Source organism: Artemia sp. Qi Xiang Cuo, chromosome 3, assembly GCF_049724085.1.
Source record: "Artemia sp. Qi Xiang Cuo chromosome 3, ASM4972408v1, whole genome shotgun sequence".
NCBI classification, from domain to species: Eukaryota; Metazoa; Arthropoda; class Branchiopoda; order Anostraca; family Artemiidae; genus Artemia; species Artemia sp. Qi Xiang Cuo.
This window is the reverse complement of record NC_142796.1, coordinates 86454130-86479507: the sequence shown is the minus strand read 5'-3', so window position 1 is coordinate 86479507 and position 25378 is coordinate 86454130. Positions and strand designations below refer to the sequence as shown.

Genomic DNA, 25378 nt, shown 5'->3' with positions numbered 1-25378 from the left:
AATATACAGTTTTTTTATATGGGAAATCAACATAAACTAAAAACTGTTTAGTACTAATCTTGCTAGTAAACTTTTGACTCATCTATGCCCAGGGGTAGCTTAGCTTCTCTTAAAAATGCTTTAAAGACACACACAAAATACATCTTTTTTTATATGGGAAGTCAGCATGAACTGAAAAACTATTTAATACTAATCTTGCTTGTAAACTTTTGACTCATCTATGCCCAGGGGTAGCTTAGCTTCTCTTAAAAATGCTTTAAAGACACACACAAAATACATAGTTTTTTATTTGGGAAGTCAGCATGAACTGAAAAACTATTTAATACTAATCTTGCTTGTAAACTTTTGACTCATCTATGCCCAGGGGTAGCTTAGCTTCTCTTAAAAATGCTTTAAAGACACACACAAAATACATAGTTTTTTATATGGGAAGTCAGCATGAACTGGAAAACTATTTAATACTAATCTTACTTGTAAACTTTTGACTGATCTATGCACAGGGGTAGCTTAGCTTCTCTTAAAAATGCTTTAAAGACACACACAAAATACATAGTTTTTTATATGGGAAGTCAGCATGAACGGAAAAACTATTTAATACTAATCTTGGTTGTAAACTTTTGACTGATCTATGCCCAGGGGTAGCTTAGCTTCTCTTAAAAATGCTTTAAAGACACACACAAAATACATAGTTTTTTATATGGGAAGTCAGCATGAACTGGAAAACTGTTTAATACTAATCTTGCTTGTAAACTTTTGACTGATCTATGCACAGGGGTAGCTTAGCTTCTCTTAAAAATGCTTTAAAGACACACACAAAATACATATTTTTTTATGTGGGAAGTCAGCATGAACTGAAAAACTATTTAATACTAATCTTGCTTGTAAACTTTTGACTGATCTATGCCCAGGGGTAGCATAGCTTCTCTTAAAAATGCTTTAAAGACACACACAAAATACATAGTTTTATATATGGGAAGTCAGCATGAACTGGAAATCTATTTAATACTAATTTTGCTTGTAAACTTTTGACTGATCTATGCCCAGGGGTAGCTTAGTTTCTCTCAAAAATGCTTAAAAGACACACAAAATTACATAGTTTTTTTATATGGGAAGTCAGCATGAACTGTAAAACTATTTAATACTAATTTGGCTTGTAAACTTTTGACTGATCTATGCACAGGGGTAGCTTAGCTTCTCTTAAAAATGCTTTAAAGACACACACAAAATACATAGTTTTTTATATGGGAAGTCAGCATGAACTGTAAATCTATTTAATACTAATCTTGCTTGTAAACTTTTGACTCATCTATGCACAGGGGTAGCTTAGCTTCTCTTAAAAATGCTTTAAAGACACACACAAAATACATAGTTTTTTATATGGGAAGTCAGCATAAACTGTAAAACTATTTAATACTAATCTTGCTTGTAAACTTTTGACTGATCTATGCACAGGGGTAGCTTAGCTTATCTTAAAAATGCTTTAAAGACACACAAAAATAGATAGTTTTTTCTATGGGAAGTCAGCATTAACGGTAAAACTATATAATACTAATCTTTCTTGTAAATTATTGACTCACCTATGCCCAGGGGTAGCTTAGCTTCTCTCAAAAATGCTTAAAAGACACACAAAATTACACATTTTTTATTCTATGGGAAGTCAGCATGAACTGGAAAACTCTTTAATACTAATCTTGCTTGTAAACTTTTGACTGATCTATGCACAGGGGTAGCTTAGCTTCTCTTAAAAATGCTTTAAAGACACACACAAAATACATAGTTTTTTATATGGGAAGTCAGCATGAACTGGAAAACTATTTAATACTAATCTTGCTTGTAAACTTTTGACTCATCTATGCCCAGGGGTAGCTTAGCTTCTCTGAAAAATGCTTTAAAGACACACACAAAATACATAGTTTTTTATATGGGAAGTCAGAATGAAATGAAAAACTATTTAATACTAATCTGGCTTGTAAACTTTTGACTGATCTATGCCCAGGGGTAGCTTAGCTTCTCTTAAAAATGCTTTAAAGACACAAATAAAATACGTAGTTTTTTATATGGGAAGTCAGCATGAACTGGAAAACTATTTAATACTAATCTTGCTTGTAAACTTTTGACTGATCTATGCCCAGGGGTAGCTTAGCTTCTCTTAAAAATGCTTTAAAGAAACACACAAAATACATAGTTTTTTATATGGGAAGTCAGCATGAACTGGAAAACTATTTAATACTAATCTTGCTTGTAAACTTTTGACTGATCTATGCACAGGGGTAGCTTAGCTTCTCTTAAAAATGCTTTAAAGACACACACAAAATACATAGTTTTTTATGTGGGAAGTCAGCATGAACTGAAAAACTATTTAATACTAATCTTGCTTGTAAACTTTTGACTGATCTATGCCCAGGGGTAGCTTAGCTTCTCTTAAAAATGCTTTAAAGACACACACAAAATACATATTTTTTTACATGGGAAGTCAGCATGAACTGGAAAACTGTTTAATACTAATCTGGCTTGTAAACTTTTGACTGATCTATGCACAGGGGTAGCTTAGCTTCTCTTAAAAATGCTTTAAAGACACACAAAAATACATAGTTTTTTCTTTGGGAAGTCAGCATGAACTGAAAAACTATTTAATACTAATCTTGCTTGTAAATTTTTGACTGACCTATGCCCAGGGGTAGCTTAGATTCTCTCAAAAATGCTTAAAAGACACACGCAAAATACATAGTTTTTTATATGGGAAGTCAGCATGAACTGGAAAACTATTTAATACTAATCTTTCTTGTAAACTTTTGACTGATCTATGCCCAGGGGTAGCTTAGCTTCTCTTAAAAATGCTTTAAAGACACACACAAAATACATAGTTTTTTATATGGGAAGTCAGCATGAACTGGAAAACTATTTAATACTAATCTTGCTTGTAAACTTTTGACTGATCTATGCACAGGGGTAGCTTAGCTTCTCTTAAAAATGCTTTAAAGAAACACACAAAATACATAGTTTTTTATATGGGAAGTCAGTATGAACTGGAAAACTATTTAATACTAATCTTGCTTGTAAACTTTTGACTGATCTATGCACAGGGGTAGCTTAGCTTCTCTTAAAAATGCTTTAAAGACACACACAAAATACATAGTTTTTTATGTGGGAAGTCAGCATGAACTGAAAAACTATTTAATACTAATCTTGCTTGTAAACTTTTGACTGATCTATGCCCAGGGGTAGCTTAGCTTCTCTTAAAAATGCTTTAAAGACACACACAAAATACATATTTTTTTACATGGGAAGTCAGCATGAACTGGAAAACTGTTTAATACTAATCTTGCTTGTAAACTTTTGACTGATCTATGCACAGGGGTAGCTTAGCTTCTCTTAAAAATGCTTTAAAGACACACACAAAATACATAGTTTTTTATATGGGAAGTCAGCATGAACTGAAAAACTATTTAATACTAATCTTGCTTGTAAACTTTTGACTGATCTATGCACAGGGGTAGCTTAGCTTCTCTTAAAAATGCTTTAAAGACACACGCAAAATACATAGTTTTTTATATGGGAAGTCAGCATGAACTGGAAAACTATTTAATACTAATTTTGCTTGTAAATTTTTGACTGATCTATGCCCAGGGGTAGCTTAGCTTCTCTCAAAAATGCTTAAAAGACACACACAAAATACATAGTTTTTATATGGGAAGTCAGCATGAACTGGAAAACTATTTAATACTAATCTTGCTTGTAAAATTTTGACTGATCTTTGCACAGGGGTAGCTTAGCTTCTCTTAAAAATGCTATAAAGAAACACACAAAATACATAGTTTTTTATATGGGAAGTCAGTATGAACTGGAAAACTATTTAATACTAATCTTGCTTGTAAACTTTTGACTGATCTATGCCCAGGGGTAGCTTAGCTTCTCTTAAAAATGCTTTAAAGACACACACAAAATACATAGTTTTTTATATGGGAAGTCAGCATGAACTGGAAAACTATTTAATACTAATCTTGCTTGTAAAATTTTGACTGATCTTTGCACAGGGGTAGCTTAGCTTCTCTTAAAAATGCTTTAAAGACACACACAAAATACATAGTTTTTTATATGGGAAGTCAGTATGAACTGGAAAACTATTTAATACTAATCTTTCTTGTAAATTTTTGACTGATCTATGCCCAGGGGTAGCTTAGATTCTCTCAAAAATGCTTAAAAGACACACACAAATTACACATTTTTTATTCTATGGGAAGTCAGCATGAACTGTAAAACTATTTAATACTAATCTTGGTTGTAAACTTTTGACTGATAATATATATATATATATATATATATATATATATATATATATATATATATATATATATATATATATATATATATATATATATATATATATATATATATATATATATATATATATATATATATATATATATATATATATATATATATATATATATATATATATATACTTATATACTTATATGTGAATTGTGTATCATTCTTTTACGTTACTTTGTATAATCTCCCTTTTTCTCCTTCCAGATAGCCAAAAACAGATTCAGTGGTGATCTGGGTATAGTACCCCTCAGTTTTGATCGCGAAAGTCTTAGTTTTACAAAGAAGAAAACTGCTAAGATCGCAAGTACCTGGACATTGCCACTAGAGCCATCTATTGAAGTTGAAAACGAATCTCCTCGTAAAGAAAACGCACGAAGACGAAAAACGAAAAATACCATCGACTTTGATCCGAGTATTAAAGAATAAATCTAAAAAGCAAATTCATTTTTTCTTAAAATAAACCATGACGTTAGGTTCCCATATGAATTTTGACGTTGACGTTCGTTTAATTTATATTAGTTTGACATGACGTTGACGTTAATTTAATTTATATTTGGCAGTCAGATTCCTTGTTACCAAATGAAAAACCTTTTACTTTAATCTAGGTCGCGACGGTGGCTGATTCTCTGCAAGGTTAAGCTTGAGTCTTTGCCAACTAGTAAGATTTGTTTTGTGGTTATGTGGGAGGCCCTGAGCACTCCCGCTAACTTGTTGGTAGACGAGTCTATAAATTGTATCCTCAGAGAGAAGCCAAGCCTCATTCACTTAATATCTTATTTCCCCGAAAAATTTGGGGATTTCTCGAATTCTCTCAAAAGAAAATTAGGATCTTTTCGAAAATATATATTTGCATATACACGAGTGTTAATGCGAAATACAAATAGTTATTTCTCGTTAGCGTTCATTTTTGGGGCAATTTTCAGCGAATCTAGTTTTCTCTTAGTAAAACTCGGGAAATCCCTGATCTTTATGGGGGAAAATGGAAGCACTGACAAATTATGTATGAGTAATAGTCTCTGTGCTTCCATAAGAAATTGCTTTCTTCTGTAATTAGTGGCGTTAGTGTTTGGCAGTAAAGAGAAATTCCCTGCATGCGACCCTGAAAAGTCCTAGCCTTTAATGTTGCTTTCCTAGATTTGAAAAGAGGGTGAAGCTACAGAGGCTTTGAGCAAGAAACACAGATAAAGAGCCAATTCAAAACCATTAAATTCGACTAACCTAAATTAGCAGCATGAAACGATCATCCTGAGAAAAACAACATGCAGAACTCTTTTGATTATTGATTCCCCTTTTCCGTGTTTTTAGGTGGATCTTTTAGCGCTGATATTTTCATCCCCGCTCGTATCTAGGGATAAGGTTTTTGGAGTCGAAAGCTTGAAATTCTTTGAGTAATTCTGAAATTTATGTTATTTTCTATGTAATTTGACAGTTTTAGCACTTTTATCTAAAATTTTACCCCCCCCCCCCCACCACCAATTCTGTATCTAAGGGGGTAGGGGTTCGATATCCCTCTCCTAAATTTTTGTCCGAAATTTGCAGCGCCACTACAGGGCTAAGCTGAATAGTAAACTGATTGGGGAAAATTTTCCATTTGGAAGTCCATCAAATAATTCTAAACCGTTGGCGACGTTGTCAAAGTTAATAACGTCTAAATTAACCATAAGATGAAAACAAAACTAATCTTTACGATAGAATTCAATAGAAGAATTCAATGATTCGGGAAACAGAGCATCGGGGATTCTTAACCTTTCTTTTCTTAGACCTTGTTGTTAGTTTAATTATGGTTAGAACTTCAGTATATTTTTCTATTCCTAGAATAAAAGGTACAGAACGATCAATTACGCCATTCGGAAGCCAAATCGACAAACAAACTATTTTTAGTTTTATAACCAAAAATATTTACGACTCTTGCTGTGTTCAGTGCCACAAATTCATGAAAATCGTGGGGGGGGGGGGGGTAAGTTTAGATCTTAAAAAAATCAGTGAAAATACCAAAATAAAGCTTTGTCAATGAAAATGCTAAAAGAAAAATTCAAAACATAAGGAAAGGATGCCCCCCCCCTTACCCCAACTGACACATCTGGTTATATTACCGAAATTATGGATTTGGTCACCCTATCATGAGAAAAACAAATGACAAAATAACCATTTAAAAGCTAATTTTCTACTAAGCCTATCACCAACAGAAATATTCCTGCCCATTTTTCTTATAATGGTTGTACAATCCAAGAAAAGCAAGCAATATGTCTTTTTTTAGCACTTTTCTCATACGTAATTTGGTGATCGAATGGCTAAACAACTCAGCTGTAACGTTTCACTGAAAAAGGAAGGAGGGGGCTCCTCTTCGTTTATACAACTCTTTAACTACCTCATATGACCTTTAACCTCAATGAAACAATCAACAAGCGTCAACACAAGTAATGTTTCGGAATATAATTAATTTATTATTAAAGAATCAGACCCAAAATCATCTCCATTAATCATAGGCAGCGCGAGCGCAATCGCGCTGCCTAAGTAAAGAACGATGTTGGTACGATGTATTTTTTTTTTTTTTTTAACATACCAGGGCACTTCGTATCGAAGTTTTGTCGTAGAAACTTCGAAAAGGGCTCATTCGATAGGAAATTGCAGTTGCTAGTGCTCTTTTTAATAGTCAAAAGTGATTGGAGAGAAACTAGCCCCCCCCCTCCACGCCCGTCATTCCCCCAAACACATCCAATCAAAATTTTCAGATAGCCATTTTGTTCAGCGTAATTGATTTCCAGATAGAAAATATGTTTTTGAGGAGGACACTCCCCCATAACCCTCAGGGCAAGGGTTTTAAGTTATGCCCTGGGGGCATATAAGAACGATGGCAAAATGTATTATTCATTAATTTTTTCCTTTAGAGCAGGGCACTTCGTATGGAAGAAGTTGTCGTAGAAATTTCGAAGAGGGCTCATTCTGTTGGAACTTGTAGTGGCTTGTGCCTTTTTAATAGTCGAAAGTGATTGGAAGGCGACTAACACCCCTTTCACGCCCACCATTTCTCCTAACATATCCAATAAAAACTTTGAGATGGCCGTTTTGTTCAACATAGTCGATTCCAAGACAGAAATTATGTTTTTGAACAGGACACTCCCCACAGCCCTCAGAGCGAGGGTTGTAAGTTATGCCCTGGGGGCATATAAGGCTTTTTATAGAAGGTGATGTCGTAGAAACTTCAAAAAAGGCTCATTCGATTGGAAATTCAAAGGGCTAGTGCCCTTTCTAATAGTCAAAAGTGATTGGAGGGCAACTAACCCGCCTCTCACGGCCACCTTTTCCCCAAACACATCCAATGAAAACTTTGATATAGCCATTTTCTTCAACGTAGTTTTAAGTTCTGGAAATTAGGTCTTTGAGGATGACAACCCCCCCCCCCACAGGGCAAGGGTTGTAAGTTATGTCCTGGGAGCATATAAGGTTTTTATAGAGTGCGTTGCCGTAGAAACTTCAAAAAGGGCTCATTCAATTGGAAATTGAAATGGCTAGGGCCCTTTTTAATAGTCGAAAGTGATTGAAAGGCAACTAACACCCCTTCCACACCCACCAATTCCCCAAAGATATCCAATAAAAATTTTTAGCTAGCCATTTTGTTCCACGCACTTAAAGTTCAGGAAATTCTACCTTTGAGCAGGACACTCCCCCCACAGTCTTCAGGGCTAGGGTTATAAGTTATGCCCCGGCGGCATATAAGGTTTTTATTGAAATCTTTGTCGTAGAAAATTGAAAAAGGGGCTAAATCGATTGGAAATTCAAAGGGCTAGTGCCCTTTTTAATAGTAGAAAGTGATTTGAGGGCAACTAACCCCACTATCACGCCCACCGTTTCCATAAACACATCCGATCAAAATTTTTAGATACCCATTTTATTCAACGTAGTTGAAAAGTTTGGAAATTAGGTCTTTAAGGATGACACCCCCTCCCCCCCCCCCCCCACAGCCTTCAGGGCAAGGTTGTAAGTTATTCCCCGGGGGCATATAAGGTTTTTATTGAAAGCGTTGTCGTAGAAACTTCAAAAGGGCTCATTCAATTGGAAATTGAAGGGGCTAGTGCCTTTTTTAATAGTTGAAAGTGATTGGAGAGCGATTAACGTCCCTCTCACGCCCACCATTTCCCAAACACATGCAGTCAAAATTTCGAGATATCCATTTTGTTCAACTTAGTTGAAAGTTCTTGAAATTAGGTCATTTAGGATTATAACCCCCTCAGAGCCCTCAGTGCAAAGGTTGAAAGTTATGCCCTGGTGTCATAGAAAGTTTATATAGAAAGTTTTTGTCGAAATTTCAAAAAGGGCTCATTTGATCCGAAATTGAAATTGCCCTTTTTAATAGCCGAAAGTGAGTGGAGAGTAATTAACCCCCCATTTCTTACGCCCATCATTTCCCCAAACACATTCAATCAAAGTTTAGAGATAGCCATTTTTTTCAACATAGTTGAAAGTTCTGGAAATTATGTGTTTAAGGATGACAAACCCCCCAGAGCCCCAAAGGCAAAGGTTGTAGGGGACATATAAGGTTTTTATAGATAGAATTGTCGTAAAACTTCAAAAGGGGCTCTTTCGTTTGGAATTGAGAGGGCTAGTGCCCTTTTTAATAGTCGAAAGTGATTGGACCCCCTCTCACGCCCACCATTCCTCCAAACACATCCAATCAAAATTTTCATATAGCCATTTTGTTGAACGTAGTAGAAAGTTCTGGAAATTAGTTCTTTGAGAATGACCCCCCCCCAGCCCTCAGGGCAAGGGTTGGAAGTTATGCCCTGGAGACATATAAGATTTTTATTCAAAGTTTTGTTGTAGAAACTTCAAAAAGGCTCAGTTGATTGGAATTTGAGAGGGCTAGTGCCATTTTTAATATTTGAAACTGATTGGAGAGCGACTGCCGCCCCTCTTACGCCCACTATTTCCCCAAACACATCCAATCAAAATTTTGAGATAGCCATTTTGTTTAACGTAGTTGAAAGATCTGGAAATCAGGTCTTAGAGGATGACAACAACCCTAACAGCCCTCAGGGTTAGTGTTGCAATTTATGCCCTTGGGGCATACAAGGTGTTTATAAAAAGCGTTGTCGTTTCAAAAAGGGCTCATTTGGTTGGAAATCGAAAGGCCTAGTGCCCGTTTTAATAGTCGAAAGTGATTGGAAGGCTTGACATTTTTATAGTAAAGGTACATTTGGGTATAATGTATTATTTTTTGTTGTTGTTGTTGTTTAGACCAGGGTACTTCGTATCGAAGGAGTTGTCGTAATAACTTCGAAAAGGGCTCATTCGATTGAAAATAGAAAGGGCTGATGCCCTTCTTAATAGTCGAAAGTGATTGTAGGGCAACTAATCCCCCTCCCATGCCCACTCTCCCATTTGTCCATTATGTTTAAAAACTAAGTGTTGCCTTAAGATTAAATCAAAATTCACTGTGTTAATGCTAATTCCCAATAAGGCATCTCAGCAGTATCCCGAGAAAGATTGAGGGTATTATGTTCAAACTTTCGGGGCTACTTCTGCCCTTAAAATTTAACCAAATCAAAATAGCGTAAGTGTATGCAAACTATCAAAGAAAGTAAACAGATTTTTTTTTGCGAATGGAATCAAGTTTTCCATTTCTGATCAACTAGAGGAGGTATGAAACGAAATTAAACACTACTATTTTTGTCCAGATTATTAAAAGGGTGTATGTTGTTAAAAGTTACTGAAAATTTTTCTTCAGCATACAAATATCAGGCCAAACTATAAAGTCTTAAAAAAACGAACAGAAATTAATTAAAAACACTTTTTCGACAAAATAAGTTTTTCAAAGAAAAGTAAAGAACGGCATTAAACAAAAAATCAGCAAAACTAAAATCAAATAATCTACCAAGCGTGAAGCTACCACAAATCAGCATCGATAAATAAATGAAACCCAAAACGAACAGAAATTACAATAAATAACCGAGTCAAACTCAAAACGAGCAGAAATTAACATAAGTTGGGCTCAAAACCCCTATGCCTTCCCAAGGCCAGAACAAAATTTGCCCTTTACTGAAAAAAATACAAATCAATTTGCATTGTCAGTTTAATATACATTTACTAATATTTAGTTATCAAAATGTTAATATTATTTGATTTATTAAAGTTATAAAAGTAAAAATATGTATTTTTTTCTCAGTAAAGTGCAAATTTTGTTTCCGTTTCCGTTTTTACAGTTCCCCACATTGAACAAGAAGGAAAATCACTTTTTTCCGTTTGTAGCGCCGTTAAACTCTTAAAAAAAGCGAAAAGAATTAAAGTATTATTTTCTTTTTCCCTGAAAAGACCATTTCAATATAAAACGAACAGAAATTAATTAAAAAAACTTTTCCCACAAAATAAGTTTTTCAAAGAAAAGTAAAGAACTCTATTAAACAAAAAATGATCAAAAATCAAATAATCTACCAAGCGTGAAACTACCACAAATCAGCATCGATAAATAAATGAAACCCAAAACGAACAGAAATTACAATAAATAACTGAATCAAACTCAATACGAGCAGAAATTAACATAAATGGGGCTCAAAACCCCTATGCCTTCCCGAGGCCAGAACAGAATTTGCACTCTACTGAAAAAATACTAATGAATGTACATTGTCAGTTTAATATACATATACTGATGTTTAGTGATCAAAATGTTAATATTATTTGATTTATGAGAGTTATAAAAGTAAAAACATTTATAATTTTTTCAGTAAAGTGCATCGTTTTTAGTGTTTGAATAACTTATTTTGTGGAAAAAGTTTTTTTTATTAATTTCTGTTCGTTTTATATTGACATAGTCTTTTCAGAGGAAAAGAAAATAATGCTTTAAATCTTTTCGTTTTTTTAAGACTTTATAGTTTGGCCTCTCTAGTTGACCTGAAATGGAAAACTTGATACCATTCGCAAAAAAAATCTGTTTATTTTCTATGATAGCTTGGATACACTTACACTATTTTGATTTGGTTAAATTTTAAGAGCAGAAGTAGCCCCGAAAGTTTGAACATAATCTTCAGTCGTTCTTGGGATACTGGTGAGATGCCTTACTGGGAATTAGTATTAACACAGTGCATTTTGATTTAATCTTAAGGCAATATTTAGTTTTTAAACATAATGGGCAAATGAGAGGGTGGGCGTCGGAGGGGGATTAGTTGCCCTCCAATCACTTTCGACTATCAAAAAGGGCATCAGCCCTTTCTATTTTCAATCAAATGAACCCTTTTTGAAGTTCACAACTCCTTCGATACGAAGTGCCCTGGTATAAACAACTACAACAACACAAAATAATACATTATACCCACATCGATCTTTACTATAAAAATGTTAAGCCTTCCAATCACTTTCGACTATGAAAAAGGGAACTAGGCTTTTGATTTCTAATCGAATGAGCCCTTTTTGAAACGACAACGCTTTCTATAAACACCTTATATGCCCCCAGGGCATAAATTACAGCCCTTACCCTAAGGGCTGTTTGGGTAGTTTTCATCCTCTAAGACCTAATTTCCAGAACTTTCAACTACATTAAAAAACTGGCTAACTCAAAATTTTGACTGGATGTGTTTGGGGAAATGGTGGTCGTGAGAAGGGTGTTACTCATTCTCCAATCGTTTTCAACTATTAAAAAAGGCAAAAGCCCTTTCAATTTCCAATCAAATGAGCCCTTTTGAAGTTTTTACGACAACACTTTCAATAAAAACCTTATATATCCCCAGGGCATAACTTACAACCCTTGCCCTGAGGGCTGGGGGGGGGGTGTGTCATTCTCAAAGACCTAATTTCAATAACTTTCTACTACGTTGAAAAAAATGGCTATCTGAACATTTTGATTGGATGTGTTTGGAGAAATGGTGGGCGTGAGAGGGGAGTTAGTTACCCTCCAATCACTTTCGATTATTAAAAAGGGCACTAGCCCTCTCAATTTCCAACTGAATGAGCTCCTTTTGAAGCTTTACGACAACTCTATCTATAAAAACCTTATATGCCCCCAAGGTATAACTTACAACCTTTACCCTTGGGGCTCTGGGGGGGGGGGGGGTTGTCATCCTTAAATACATAATTTCCAGAACTTTCAACTACGTTGAATAAAATGGCTATCTGTAAACTTTGATTGAATGTTTTGGGGAAATGGTGGGTGTGAGAGGAGGGTTAATTGCTCTCCACTTACTTTCTACTCTTAAAAATACCAATTTACATTATCAATCAAAATAAGCCCTTTCTGAATTAACTTCAACAACTTTCTATATAAACCTTATATGCCCCAGGGCATAACTTACAACCCTTACACTGAGGGCTCTGAAGGGGTTATCATCCTAAAAGACCTAATTTGCAGAACTTTCAACTACGTTAAACAAAATAGATGTCTCAAAATTTCGATTGAATGTGTTTGGGAAAATGGTGGGCGCGAGAAGGGCGTTAGTCGCTCTCCAATCACTTTCATCGATTAAAAAAGGCACTAGCCCTTTCAATTTTCAATTGAATGAGCCCTTTTGAAGTTTCTACGACAACGCTTTCAATAAAAACCTTATATGCCCCCAGGGCATAACTTACAACCCTTACCCTGAGGGCTTTGCGGGGGGGGGGGTTGTCATCCTTAAAGACCTAAGTTCCAAATCTTTCAACTACGTTGAATAAAATGGCTATCTAAAAATTTTGATTGGATGTGTTTGGGGAAAAGGCGGGGGTGAGAGGGGGGGGGGTTATTTGCCGTTAAATCACTTTGGACTATTAAAAAGGACACTAGCCATTTGAATTTCCAATCGAATTAGCACTTTCTCAAGTTTCTACGAGAAAGATTTAAGTAAACACCTTATACGCCCCCAGAGCATAACTTATAAACCTTGCCCTGAAGACTGTGGAGGGAGAGTCCTGCTCAAAGATATAATTTCCTAAACTTTAAACTGCGTGGAACAAAATGGCTATCTCAAAATTTTGATTGGATGTGTTTGGGGAAATGGTGAGCGTGGAAGGGGTGTTAGTTACCTTCCAATTACTTTTGACTTTTAAAAAGGGCACTAGCCATTTCGATTTCCAATCAAATGAGCCCTTTTTGAAGTTTCTACGTAACGTGTTCTATAAAAACCGTACAACCCTCTCCCTAATACAACCCTTGCCCTAAGGGCTGTTAGGGTAGTTGTCATCCTCTAAGACCTAATTTCCAGAACTTTCAACTACGTTAAACAAAATGGCTATCTCAAAATTTTGATTGGATGCGTTTGGGGAAATGGTGGGCGTGAGAGGGGCGTTACTCGCTCTCCAATCCCTTTCAACTGTTAAAAATGGCACTAGCCCTTTTCAATTTCCAATCAAATGAGCCCTTTTGAAGTTTCTACGACAAAACTTTCAATAAAAACCTCATATCCTAGGCCATAACTTACAACCCTTGCCCTGAGGGCGGGGGGGGGGGAGTTGTCATTCTAAAAGACCTAATTTCCATAATTTTCTACTACGTTGAAAAAAATGGCTATCTGAAAATTTTGATTGGATGTGTTTGGAGGAATGGTGGGCGTGAGAGGGGGTTAGTTACCCTCCAATCATTTTTGATTATTAAAAAGGGCACTAGCCCTCTCAATTTCCAACTGAATGAGCTCCTTTTGAAGCTTTACGACAACTCTATCTATAAAAACCTTATATGCCCCCAAGGTATAACTTACAACCTTTACCCTTGGGGCTCTGGGAGGGGGGGGGTTGTCATCCTTAAATACATAATTTCCAGAACTTTCAACTACGTTGAATAAAATGGCTATCTATAAACTTTGATTGAATGTTTTGGGGAAATGGTGGGTGTGAGAGGGGGGTTAATTACTCTCCACTCACTTTCGACTATTAAAAAGGGCAATTTTAATTTCCAATCAAATGAGCCCTTTTTGAAATTTCTACAACAACTTTCTATATAAACCTTATATGCCCCAGGGCATAACTTACAACCCTTACACTGAGGGCTCTGAGGGGGTTATCATCCTAAAAGACCTAATTTGCAGAACTTTCGACTACTGTAAACAAAATAGATATCTCAAAATTTTGATTGAATGTGTTTGGGAAAATGGTGGGCGTGAGATGGGCGTTAGTTGCTCTCCAATCACTTTCAACTATTAAAAAAGGCACTAGCACTTTCAATTTTCAATTGAATGAGCCCTTTTGAAGCTTCTACGACAACGGTTTCAATAAAAACCTTATATGCCCCCCGGGTATAACTTACCACCCGTGCCCTGCGGGCTTTGGGGGGGGGGGGGTGGTCATTCTTAAACACCTAAGTTCTAAAACTTTCAACTACGTTGAACAAAATGGCTATCTAAAAATTTTAATTGGATGTGTTTGGGGAAAAGGCGGGGGTGAGAGGGGGGGGTCAGTTGCCGTTAAATCACTTTTGACTATTAAAAAGGGCACTAGCCATTTGAATTTCCGATCGAATTAGTACTTTCTCAAGTTTCTACGAGAAAGATTTCAGTAAACACCTTATACGCCCCCAGAGCATAACTTATAAACCTTGCCCTGAAGACTGTGGAGGGAGAGTCCTGCTCAAAGATATAATTTCCTAAACTTTAAACTGCGTGGAACAAAATGGCTATCTCAAAATTTTGATTGGATAGGTTTGGGGAAATGGTGGGCGTGGAAGGGGTGTTAGTTGCCTTTCAATCACTTTTGACTTTTAAAAAGGGCACTACCCATTCAATTTCCAATCAAATGAGCCCTTTTTGAAGTTTCTACGTAACGCGTTCTATAAAAACCGTATATGCCCCACGGGAATAACTTACAGCCCTTGCCCTGAGAGCTGTGAGGGGTTGTCATCCTCAAAGACCTAATTTCCAGAACTTAAAACTACTTTGACTAAATGGGCTATCTCAAAATTTTGATTGGATGTGTTTGGGGAAAAGGTGGGCGTGAGAGGGGGTTAGTTGCCCTTCAATCACTTACGACTATTAAAAAGGGCCATAGCCCTTTGAATTTCCAATCGACTGACCCTTTTTTGAAGTTTCTGTGACAACGCTTTCTATAAAAACCTTATATGCCCCAGGGCATAACTTACAACCCTTGCCCTGAGGGTTGGGGTTTGTGACCTCCTCAAAATTATGTTTTCTATCTGAACATCAACTACGCTGAACAAAATGGCTATCTCAAAATTTTGATTGGATGTGTTTCGGGAAATGGTGGGCGTGGAAGGGGTATTAGTTGCCTTCCAATCACTTTCGACTATTAAAGAGGGCATAAGCCACTCCAATTTCACATTGAATGATCCCTTTTCGAAGTTTCTACGACAACATTTTCGATACGAAGTGCCCTGGTCTAAAGGAATAAATAATAAATAATACATTGTGCCAACATCGTTCTTATATGCCCCCAGGCCATAACTTAAAACCCTTGCCCTGAGGGTTGTGGGGGAGTGACCTCCTCAAAACATATTTTCTATCTGAAAATTAACTACGCTGAACAAAATGGCTATTTCAAAATTTTGATTGAATATTTTTGGGGGAATGATGGGCTTGAGGGGGGGGGCTAATTGCCCTCCAATCAATTTCGACTATTAAAAAGGGCACAAGCCACTCCAATTTCCAATCGAATGAGCCCTTTTCGAAGTTTTTACGACAACTCCTTCGATGCGAAGTGCCCTGGTATGGAAAAAGACAACAACAACAAAAAAAAAATAATACATTGTGCCCACATCGTTCTTTACTTAGGCAGCGCAATTGCGCTGCCTATGATATTAAAAGGCGGGATCTGTTATTAATAATTTATTTATTAGCTTCTTAAGATATCCTTATGACTTTTGTTGTACCATTCCTGGCGAGGCTCAACCTGACTTGAAATTAAGATCAAAGATTTAATGCAAAATTGGTGAATTTGTAAAATTGGCAAAATAAAATATAGCGCTAATAAAAATAGCCTATATAAGCCTGTATCCGTTTTGATAACCATCGGGGGTGAATGTGCTTACTTAATTTTGTGTTACTATTTGAAGGTAAAATAAAGAAGAGAGTAGGTTTTCGGAATCGAAAGTTAGAAGTGGTGCCGATTTTTTTTTTTACAATATTTAAAATAAAGTCTGTATCCATATCCTTTTCTGAAAGGAGCATTGAATTTGTAAAATATATTATTAATTAATATATTATTAAATACTATAATAATAATTAATAATAACAACTTATTATAAGCGAAAAAACAGGACATACAGAACAGTATTCTTAATTACATTCCACAAGAAAAATTATTTGAAAAAAACTACGTTTTCTAAAGAGTTAAAGAGGCTGAGTTACAAGGTCGAACCTTAAAACGTACAGGGATTAGGAGGCACAGTTGGGGCTGCCGCCCCAAACCTCCGCTTTCGCAGCCTTTAAATATAAAAAAAATTTCTTTAAACTGAAAGTAAGGAGCGACATTAAAACTTAAAAAGAACAGAAATTATTCCGTATATGAAAGAGGCTGTGCCCTCCTCAACGCCTCGCTCTTTACGCTAAAGTTTGACTTTCTCACAACTCTTTTTTTAAACAATAAAAACTTTAGCGTAAAGAGCGAGGCGTTGAGGAGGGCACAGCCTCTTTCATATACGGAATAATTTCTGTTCTTTTTAAGTTTTAATGTCGCTCCTTACTTTCAGTTTAAAGAAATTTTTTTTTTATATTTAAAGGCTGCGAAAGCGGGGTTTGGGGGCGGCAGCCCCCCAACTGTGCCTCCTAATCCCTGTACGTTTTAAGGTTCGACCTTGTAACTCAGCCTCTTTAACTCTTTAGAAAACGTAGTTTTTTTCAAATAATTTCTGCACGTTTTTGTACAGTTTATTACTTATTATTGCTTGACTAACTGTTAGCTGATCGTGTCAGGAGTTAAAGATTGGGGGCTTCCGCCCCCCAAACCCCCCGCTCTTGAACATTCTTGTGTTAAGGCTTTTAATTCCTGAATACTCAAATCACGTCGTACAGGGTGCCTCCTAATCCCTGTACGTTTTAAGGTTCGAACTTGTGACTCAGCCTCTTTAACAGCCCCCCAACTGTGCCTCCTAATCCCTGTACGTTTTAAGGGTCGACCTTGTAACTCAGCCTCTTTAGCTCTTTAGAAAACGTAATTTTTTTCAATTAATTTAAAAAAGAAACTGAGTTTCTTTTCAAAGTATATAAAAAAGTTGCTTTGATGGTGAATCAAACCCGGGTTTTCAGAATGAAAGTCTGAAGTCTCAGCCGCTGGACTATACAAACACAATAGTAATTGTTGTTTAGCAAATAGAAGGTATTTTCGACGCAAGCAAATTCCCAAAAATCTTGATATGGGGTTTTTGGAAAACAGGGAAGGAGTGATCAGATTGAGCTGAAATTTCGACGATAAGCTCCCAGGCCCCAGGAAAGCTTATCCTCTAAATTTCAGCCCGATCAGACAACGTTAAAGGGGGGTTGTGGAGGGAAAAATTAACATGGGCTAATATAGGAAAACGAGGTTTTTCGTAAATGTAAATTCGGGGGATAATTTTTTCGGTCTGAAAATATCAAAAGGCCCTAACAGGTCGAATTCTGCTTCGAATGAGTCCTCATTCAACCGGATCCGTTGCCAACTGTGGCCTGTAGGCGTGGCTAACAAAAAAAAAAGAGATGAATTTTAAGTGGCTATATTTGGTTTTTTGAAAACAGGGAAGGAGTGATCGGATTGAGCTGAAATTTCGAGGATAAGCTCCCGGGCCCTAGGAAAGCTTAACATCTAAATTTCAGCCCAATCGGACAACGTTAACGGGGGGCTGTGGTGGGAGGGTCCGAACTTCCGGCCCAGTTTACCCCATGAAGATAAAGTCGGAGGAGGATGAAATTTTGCAAGTTTCTTAGTTTGAGCTTGGGCTACAAAATGCAATTACCGCCGTCTCTCTGCAACCTCTAGGACCTGAAATCGCTTAACATTGTGGTGGGTCGCCTCTTTATAGAGGCACAAGTGTGCCTCCTTGATAACATAAATATCAAGTTTCACTCATTGATGTCAACGCTTCATTTACATATTTACATAACTGCCTGATTGTCCTTTTTACAGTCGTTATCACGATCTCCGGGAACTCCGAGTTAGCACCCTCAGTATACTTTCCCCTTAATAGAGAAAGTTGCTGGCGAGAATATGGCCCCTCGGTGAGAATATGGGCCACATCCTCAATACCTAGGTTACATGTGGGGCAAGAGTAATCTGCATCTGGGGCCACCCTTTTTCTTTCAAATACTCTTTTTCAATTTGTTAGTGGCGGGCAATTCGCTCGGATCCGAAACAAAGTCCACAATGTCTCCCCCGGCAATCTTAGTTTAAAATAATATTCAAATCCAAATATCTCTTTTACTTGGGAATAAAACTTCAATGTTTCAGATGTTTTAACTGCGTGGGTCCACATTTGGACTTCCTGGTCTTTTATTCTTTCTATAATCATAGCCAAAAACGGCTCACCCTGATTTGAGGGTCCTAGCCCTATAGGATAATCCTAATCCATCTAAAACATTTTTTACTTGATACGGTCACGATCTTTTACGTTTCGACCGTAGCATCTCCACATAAGCTACTTTTGCTAACCTATCTCTGGTAGACTTAGAACTTTTATCCAATACCAGATCATCTGTGCTAGTCTACCCTTTCTCAGCGAAAATATTCCTAGGTCACCTTTTATTGCCTGATTGTGGATCGTTAAGTGAAGACCAATTAATCTTTTAAAGTGCTGCAGCTGAATTGATTCCAATTCTGCTGCCGGGTTATGCCCCCACAGTTCAGCTCCGTAATGGATAGTAGATAAAACTTTAGAATTAAAAACATATTTATGCATTTTTAGATCTTTTATACTTGAAAGCCTTGAATTACTTAAAATGGCAGCTGAACTGCTTTCCCTCTCTTAATCATCTCTTTCACATGCTCTTTCCATCCTCCTTTTGCTGAAAGTGTTACTCCCAAATATCTAAAATTTTCGCTCTCTTTTACTTTTTCACCTTATATATAAAATTCTACTTTTTGATCATCATTATTCACACGAATTACTCTAAAAACCACAATCTCAGTCTTTTTGATATTCAACACTAGTTCCTTTCTATCTAAATATTCTTCTAATATACTCAATAAGATTTGGAGCTTCTCTGGTGACTTGCATATCAACACTGCATCATCAGAAAAAAGCAACAGAGATAACGTCAGGTTCCCTAGTGACACCATAGGGGCCCATACCTTTTTAATATGGTCAACAATATCATTTATATGCAACGTGAACAACGTAGGCGAAATACTACTACCCTGTTTTACTCCTTTTCTAATTTCAAACGGCGACGATAATCCCTTCCCTACAACTTTAACTATACCAAATGTCTTTCTATACATATCAGCTAAAATCCTACCGAAAAGTCTTGGTAAGCCTACCTTTAACAGTTCTAAGCACAGAAAAATCCTATCAATACTGTCGAAGGCCTTTTCTAGATCTAAAAATGCAACGTACAACCTATTCTTCCCTTTTGCATATTTCTCTACAAGTGCCTGTAGGACTAAGACCCTATCAATAGCATTATATCCATCTCGAAATCCTGCCTGCTCCTCTTTCAAAATCCTATATTTTTCTAACCAATGAGCTAATCTAGCATCTAGTATTCTTTCTAGTTTTTTTTCTAAGACTAGGTACTAAAGATATCGGTCGATAATTACTGTAATCCGCTGGCTCTCCCTTTTTGAATAGTGGCAAAATCAAGGATGTTTTCCACAGTGAGGGCCATTCTCCAGAAGCCAGAACTGAGTTGAAGATAGCCAAGAAGATGGGCATAAACAGAAGTTGGAATTGTTTCAAGATCTTTGTTGGGACTCCATCGCTACCAGGTGCTGATCCACCTTCCATGGCACTTATGCATTCTTCGATTTCTTCTTTCGATGCGGGTGTTATCAGATCATAATCGTGTTCTTTCAGTGGGAGGCTGATCTCATTCTCTGTATTCGATAATTCGTCGCTGAACCAGCAGTCAAACGAATAGTCTTTCTGAACCGCGTCGTTGTAGTATGTCGGCCATGTTTTCGGGTCTGGTACTTTTGGCTGGGCTATGGAGGCCCCCATTTTTTTATCTTTCTCCAGAAAGACCACATATCGCTCTTTTCATAAAACTGGATCAGCTCCTCCTTACCTTTTTGAATAGCCAGTCTCTCCTTCTGTTTCAAAAGGCGTTTATACTCCCGGCCACAATTTATAGAATTATCCAGTAAGTTTATAGCAGATTATTTCTGGTCTTCAGTCTCGCCGCGAACAAAAAGCTCCTCCCACTTGTTTGTGCAGTTATGTATCAGTGTGTTTGCGTCAATCAATGAGAAATGTTTACAGAATGCATTATTCGTAATAGCGGGTTTCCACTTATTTCTGATTGTTTCGCGTCCAAGAGAAATCTGACTTGTCTACCCATGAAAAGATCTAATGCCGCTTATGTTTCTACGTTCTTCGGAGTACTTGCACCTCGGTCCGGGTTTTTATAATGGGTGAGATAGGGAATGATCTTACTGGTTAATTCTATAAACTGTGCTCCCGGCGAACATTTTTAAACCTTGTTACTAGTCGAAGCCTAAATTCCTCTATTTCCTCTTCCCTCAAAATCTCCATTTCTTTCATCAATTCTAATTTTTTTTTTATTCTAAAATCCTCATAAAAACATTTTAAATCCTTACAGCCTCCTTTATCTCCTAGAACTGGGCTTGCTGTTTCGTGTAAAATCCCCGTGAGCTCTTCTATTAAACTATCATGGCTACTTATCTTCTCTAAATCATTTAGCCTTGTAGTTACTTCATCCTGTGAAAACGCTTGAATTAATTTAACTTTTTCCTCTGTAGGCCATTCCCTAGGTATCTGACGTCTAACATTTTTATTATAAATACGACTTCCACTTGAAATATCCCTCCTATGGGGAGCACTCCTTGATCTAATTTCTAAAAATACCGGTAGATGGTCCGATCCTACTAGCTTAAGCACATCCACATTAAGGTAATTCGGATCCCAGCGAATATCCACCAAAACATAATCAATTACACTTGCTTTAGTCCCAGATACGCAGGTAAACTCCCCCGATTTTTATCCTTTCCAAATCTTCTATTTCAAATCATCAAACCCGATTCTCCGCATAGTGTCAGCAACCTTCTTCCCCATTGATTTATTCTTCTTTTTTCATCCCTGCTAGCTCTGGGAATCCTGTAGACAGACGGTTGGGACTGCTGACTAAATACCTGGAATTAACACATCTTTTAATTCAACTTCATCACTAGTATAAGCATTAAAATCACACATTAATATCAATCTATCATTTTCAAAATGTGCTCTTTTTTCTTCTATTTCTTTTACCAACAAATTCCACGTATCTTCATTTCGGTACGAGCTATTTTAAGGCGGAATATAAATCGATCCTATTACAATACACAGTCCATCCAAACATTCTAATCTAGTCCAAATAACATTTTCTGATTTACTTTTCAGCTTTTATAACTTTTGAAAGACTCATCTTTTATCAACACTACAAGGCCTCCAAAATAACGATTGTTCAAAGCTAACTCTCGCGATACACTTTCCGCATTGAAACCTCTTACTTTTGGAGTTTCCCTAGGGCAATGCTAGGTTTCTATTAATGCTACAAAGTCAAAATTTGACAACTCACTTACCACTGAACTTAACTTATTTGTTATACCCTGTACATTCCAAGATACAAACTTCAGGGTTTGTGTATGGCCCTGTCGATGCTATTGGTCTCCATAATCACTCGGGGGGAAAGCTAACCGGTAATAATCGTCACTCCTATTAATACCCCAGTACTGCCAAGGCTGATTTTTCTGTAGCTACCTGAACGGGCGTGTGTTTTGTCTGTAATTTGGTGGCCAATTCCCTTCAGTAACCCGGAATGTCGATGGCTCCTCGTTTCTTTGCCGTACATTTCTAGCGGTGCGATTGTAAGTATTATCGACGGGGCTAATCTCGCTACTTTTACGACCTTTCCCTGTTCCTATTGTTTTTGGCTAGTTGCTATTTCTTTCAACTATCGTGTTCGTGTTACTTTCATTGCCAGAACAGTCCGACTGATCTGAAGGGCAATTCTGGACTGAGCTCTAGTTGTTTTCATTCACATTAGCGGCATTTATACCCCTGATCTCTGAGTTACTTTGTGCTGGATTAGGGGGTCTAATTAGGTGGCTTACCGTCATTTCTTTTAATTTTTGACATCCACGATCGTATATGTACGTTTTACCTTCAATGATAAGTCTATCGCCTTTGAGCCGCGCATTTTGACCTTTTACAAGGGATTGATACAGCACTGGCTTTAAATTTTTTCTAGCCTCGCGTTGATACGTAGTGTAGTCCGGAACAACCCCTACGCCGTTTTGTTTCAATACAAAACTTTTCCTGAGAACTGCATTTCGTATTTCCAAGTCGTTCCACTTAACTATTACAGGGCCTGATCTCAGGCGGAAAGCATCCTTTATGTCCCTCCGAGAAAGCTGTAGGTTCGTGAGGCACCAGCTAAGAAACTCGCAAAGCTCATCCTTCAAATTTGACTGGGACGGACCAGTCACAGGGAAATTGTAAAACACGAGGTTATAACGCTTTATTTCTGCCTTCAATGAGTCAATTTTCAGTGTAGACTCCCTGAGTTTGTTCCTCATTTCCGCTAGATCGCTTGAAATTTCTGATCTTGTTGTATCTAGCTGTTTACTAAAACTATTCATTTTTGCCTCTATACCGGATAAGCTGATTGAGAGCTGTGGGATCAAATCCAGTTAGAAATTTATTTCACGCATAAACTGAGAAATAGCGTCGGGATCTGATGCATCCGGAAGTTGAAGTGACTGAATCTGGTTCCCCTCCATTTCTGCTTGCTTATTCAAGATAATTAAGATTGCCTACCTTATTCTCTGCCAGCAATAGTCTCCGGCAGTAGAGTTTATTCGTTGCGTCCCGCTTTAGCCCGGGACACAGCTTTGTAGCGCTCTCTTCCTCAGTTGTCAAAGAAATGCATCTTTATCCGGAGACGCTGTTATGCTGGAGGGGGGGGGGGGGCGTGGCTATCTTCTCCCCGTCCTTGCGCACTGTATTGTGTATTAACTGTTTTAAACTAACAAATAGAAATGATTCCAAATGAATAGAAATTATTCCGTACATGACAGGAACTGTCCCCTCGTCAATCCCTTACTTTTTACGTTAAAGTTTTTTAGTACTTTAAGAAAGCTTCTTTTTCCAATTAAACGGCCCTTGTATTCAAATTCTAATATTTCAAAATTGAATTGAGAAAAAAGTCAAACTTTAACATATGAAGCATTTAAGTTTCAATGTTGCTTCTTACTTTGAGTTGACAAAATTTGCTTTCTGATCAATTTCATTTTTTTTAAGTAATGCCATGAAATCCGACATGAAATACTCCCTTCAAGAAAACCATCCAATAGGGAAAATTCCTCATTGGAAAATTCCTGCCGAATAAAATCCCCCCCCCCCCGAAAGATTCCCTCCTCGGTGAAAATTCTCCTAGGAAAATTTACTGCGGACAATTCCCCCTGGAAGTTTTGCCAGAAATTCCCCCTCATCGAAATTTTTTTCCCGTAAAGTCCCGCCCATCTCCCAATGGAAAGTTTGACCCCCTGCCTCTTGCTAAGTTGTATCAGTTGTTTATTTTGGCCTCATCCAGGTCCCGGGCGCTTATCTCAGTCAGTGACAGTCCGAGTCGTTTTTCTTCCTCCTGGAAAGACTTTCACTCAAAGACAAGGTCGTTTAAAATAAACCAGGTTTCATAACCCCGTTAGGTCTCTGGTGAAATGATTCCCAAAGGAACTGGACTGGCAGCAACTCGCTTTGCTTCAAAACCCGTTCTTACTCGCATATAATTTTTTCCCAAAGGGACTGGACTGGCAGCAACTCGCTTCGTTTCTAAACCTATTCATACTCGTATATAGTTTTTGTCTGTGTCAGATAGGTCGTTCAGATTAAGCCTGTCAATATTATTGTAGATTATTTATTAAAGTGAAGTCTGATTGGATAACAAGAATAAACAGAAAGTGAGGGACAAATCTGTGTGCACGGACTGTGGGTCAAACTTTGACTACGAGTGGAAAAGAAGGCTTGAAATTTTTAAACACAATGAAAAAGCAATCAGAATTCAAACGACAGGAGCCCCGCGAAACCCCTTTGAAGCAAGTGTGTATCTAGGACAGTGAAAAAAGCTCGATTACAAAACGAGTCTGAGGTTGAGGTGGATACAGCGCTTGAAAAGGACAAGGAAGATTTGGCCATGTACCCAGAATTTGTTTCCCAGGGCAGGGGTGGTTCTGAAGACGCTGGAATAGCTCATTCAAGTCGGGAGGTAAGTTTTTGGCTACGACTCTAGTGAAAAATAGCTACAAACTCGGCTTGTCTGCGAAACTTTCCGTGGAGATGTCCCCATAATATAATTTCCTCTTGGCAAACGCCCCCATGGCGAAACGTCCCCAAACATAAATTTAGTACTTCGCCTTGGTCTTAAGGTGCATTGTCGTTAAATAGCAGCCGAATTTTTTTTTAAAGTGAAAAGAAGAAAAGGTAAATTTAAAAAGTGTTATCATTATAACTTTCTTTTTTTTTTTTCGTATATATTATGGTGGTTTCTTGTGTTAAAAAAAAGTTATAATGATAGAAATCTTTCTTTAGGTTTTGTTATTGCTATTAAATTTAATAGCTTGTTTTAGTTCCTTTTTTTGGGGGGGGGGACATGACGGGTCACTATTTGGAAAAGTTTTATGATTTGGTAAGAGATAGCCACCGTAAGAAGAGTTTCCTGTGGGGGAACGACACCCTTTTCTACGGTTAAGGCAAGTTTTTTTATAATGGAAAAGTTTTAGGTAGTGTATGGTGTCTTATTGTGTGTCCAGTTCGGCTGCTAATTGATATTTAAAAAAGTGTAGGTGACGCATAAAAGTTAAGAATTAGATTTGTTGCTTAAAGTAAATTTGTTGTCACTGAGAGGAGAGGAGGTGGGATTAAAAAAAAAAAAAATAGGTGTATTGTCGAAGTAAAAACAAGACCAAAGATTTCGATGGGATCCCAAAAATGGAATATTTTTTGGACTTCTTGGTC

At 37.1% G+C, this 25378-nt stretch overlaps 2 protein-coding genes across 2 annotated transcripts in view; one reads left to right on the top strand and one right to left on the bottom strand.

The window, feature by feature from the left end:
• The window catches only part of mtDNA-helicase (mitochondrial DNA helicase), a 94298-nt gene extending 89492 nt beyond the window's left edge, over positions 1-4806 (top strand). The window contains exon 11 of the mRNA XM_089087206.1: positions 4537-4806. Within this exon, the coding sequence (XP_088943332.1) occupies positions 4537-4758 (222 nt within the window). The 3' untranslated portion in view covers positions 4759-4806. The remainder of the gene's footprint in view (positions 1-4536) is intronic.
• Positions 4807-6027: 1221 nt separating this feature from the next.
• LOC148954702 (uncharacterized) lies at positions 6028-20365 on the bottom strand. The gene is made up of 2 exons (XM_089086467.1): positions 19966-20365; positions 6028-6143 (listed from the first exon to the last, which is right to left on the bottom strand). Exons 1-2 carry the CDS (start codon positions 20363-20365, stop codon positions 6028-6030), a joined length of 516 nt encoding a protein of 171 aa, XP_088942593.1.
• Between the last annotated feature and the right edge of the window lie 5013 nt (positions 20366-25378).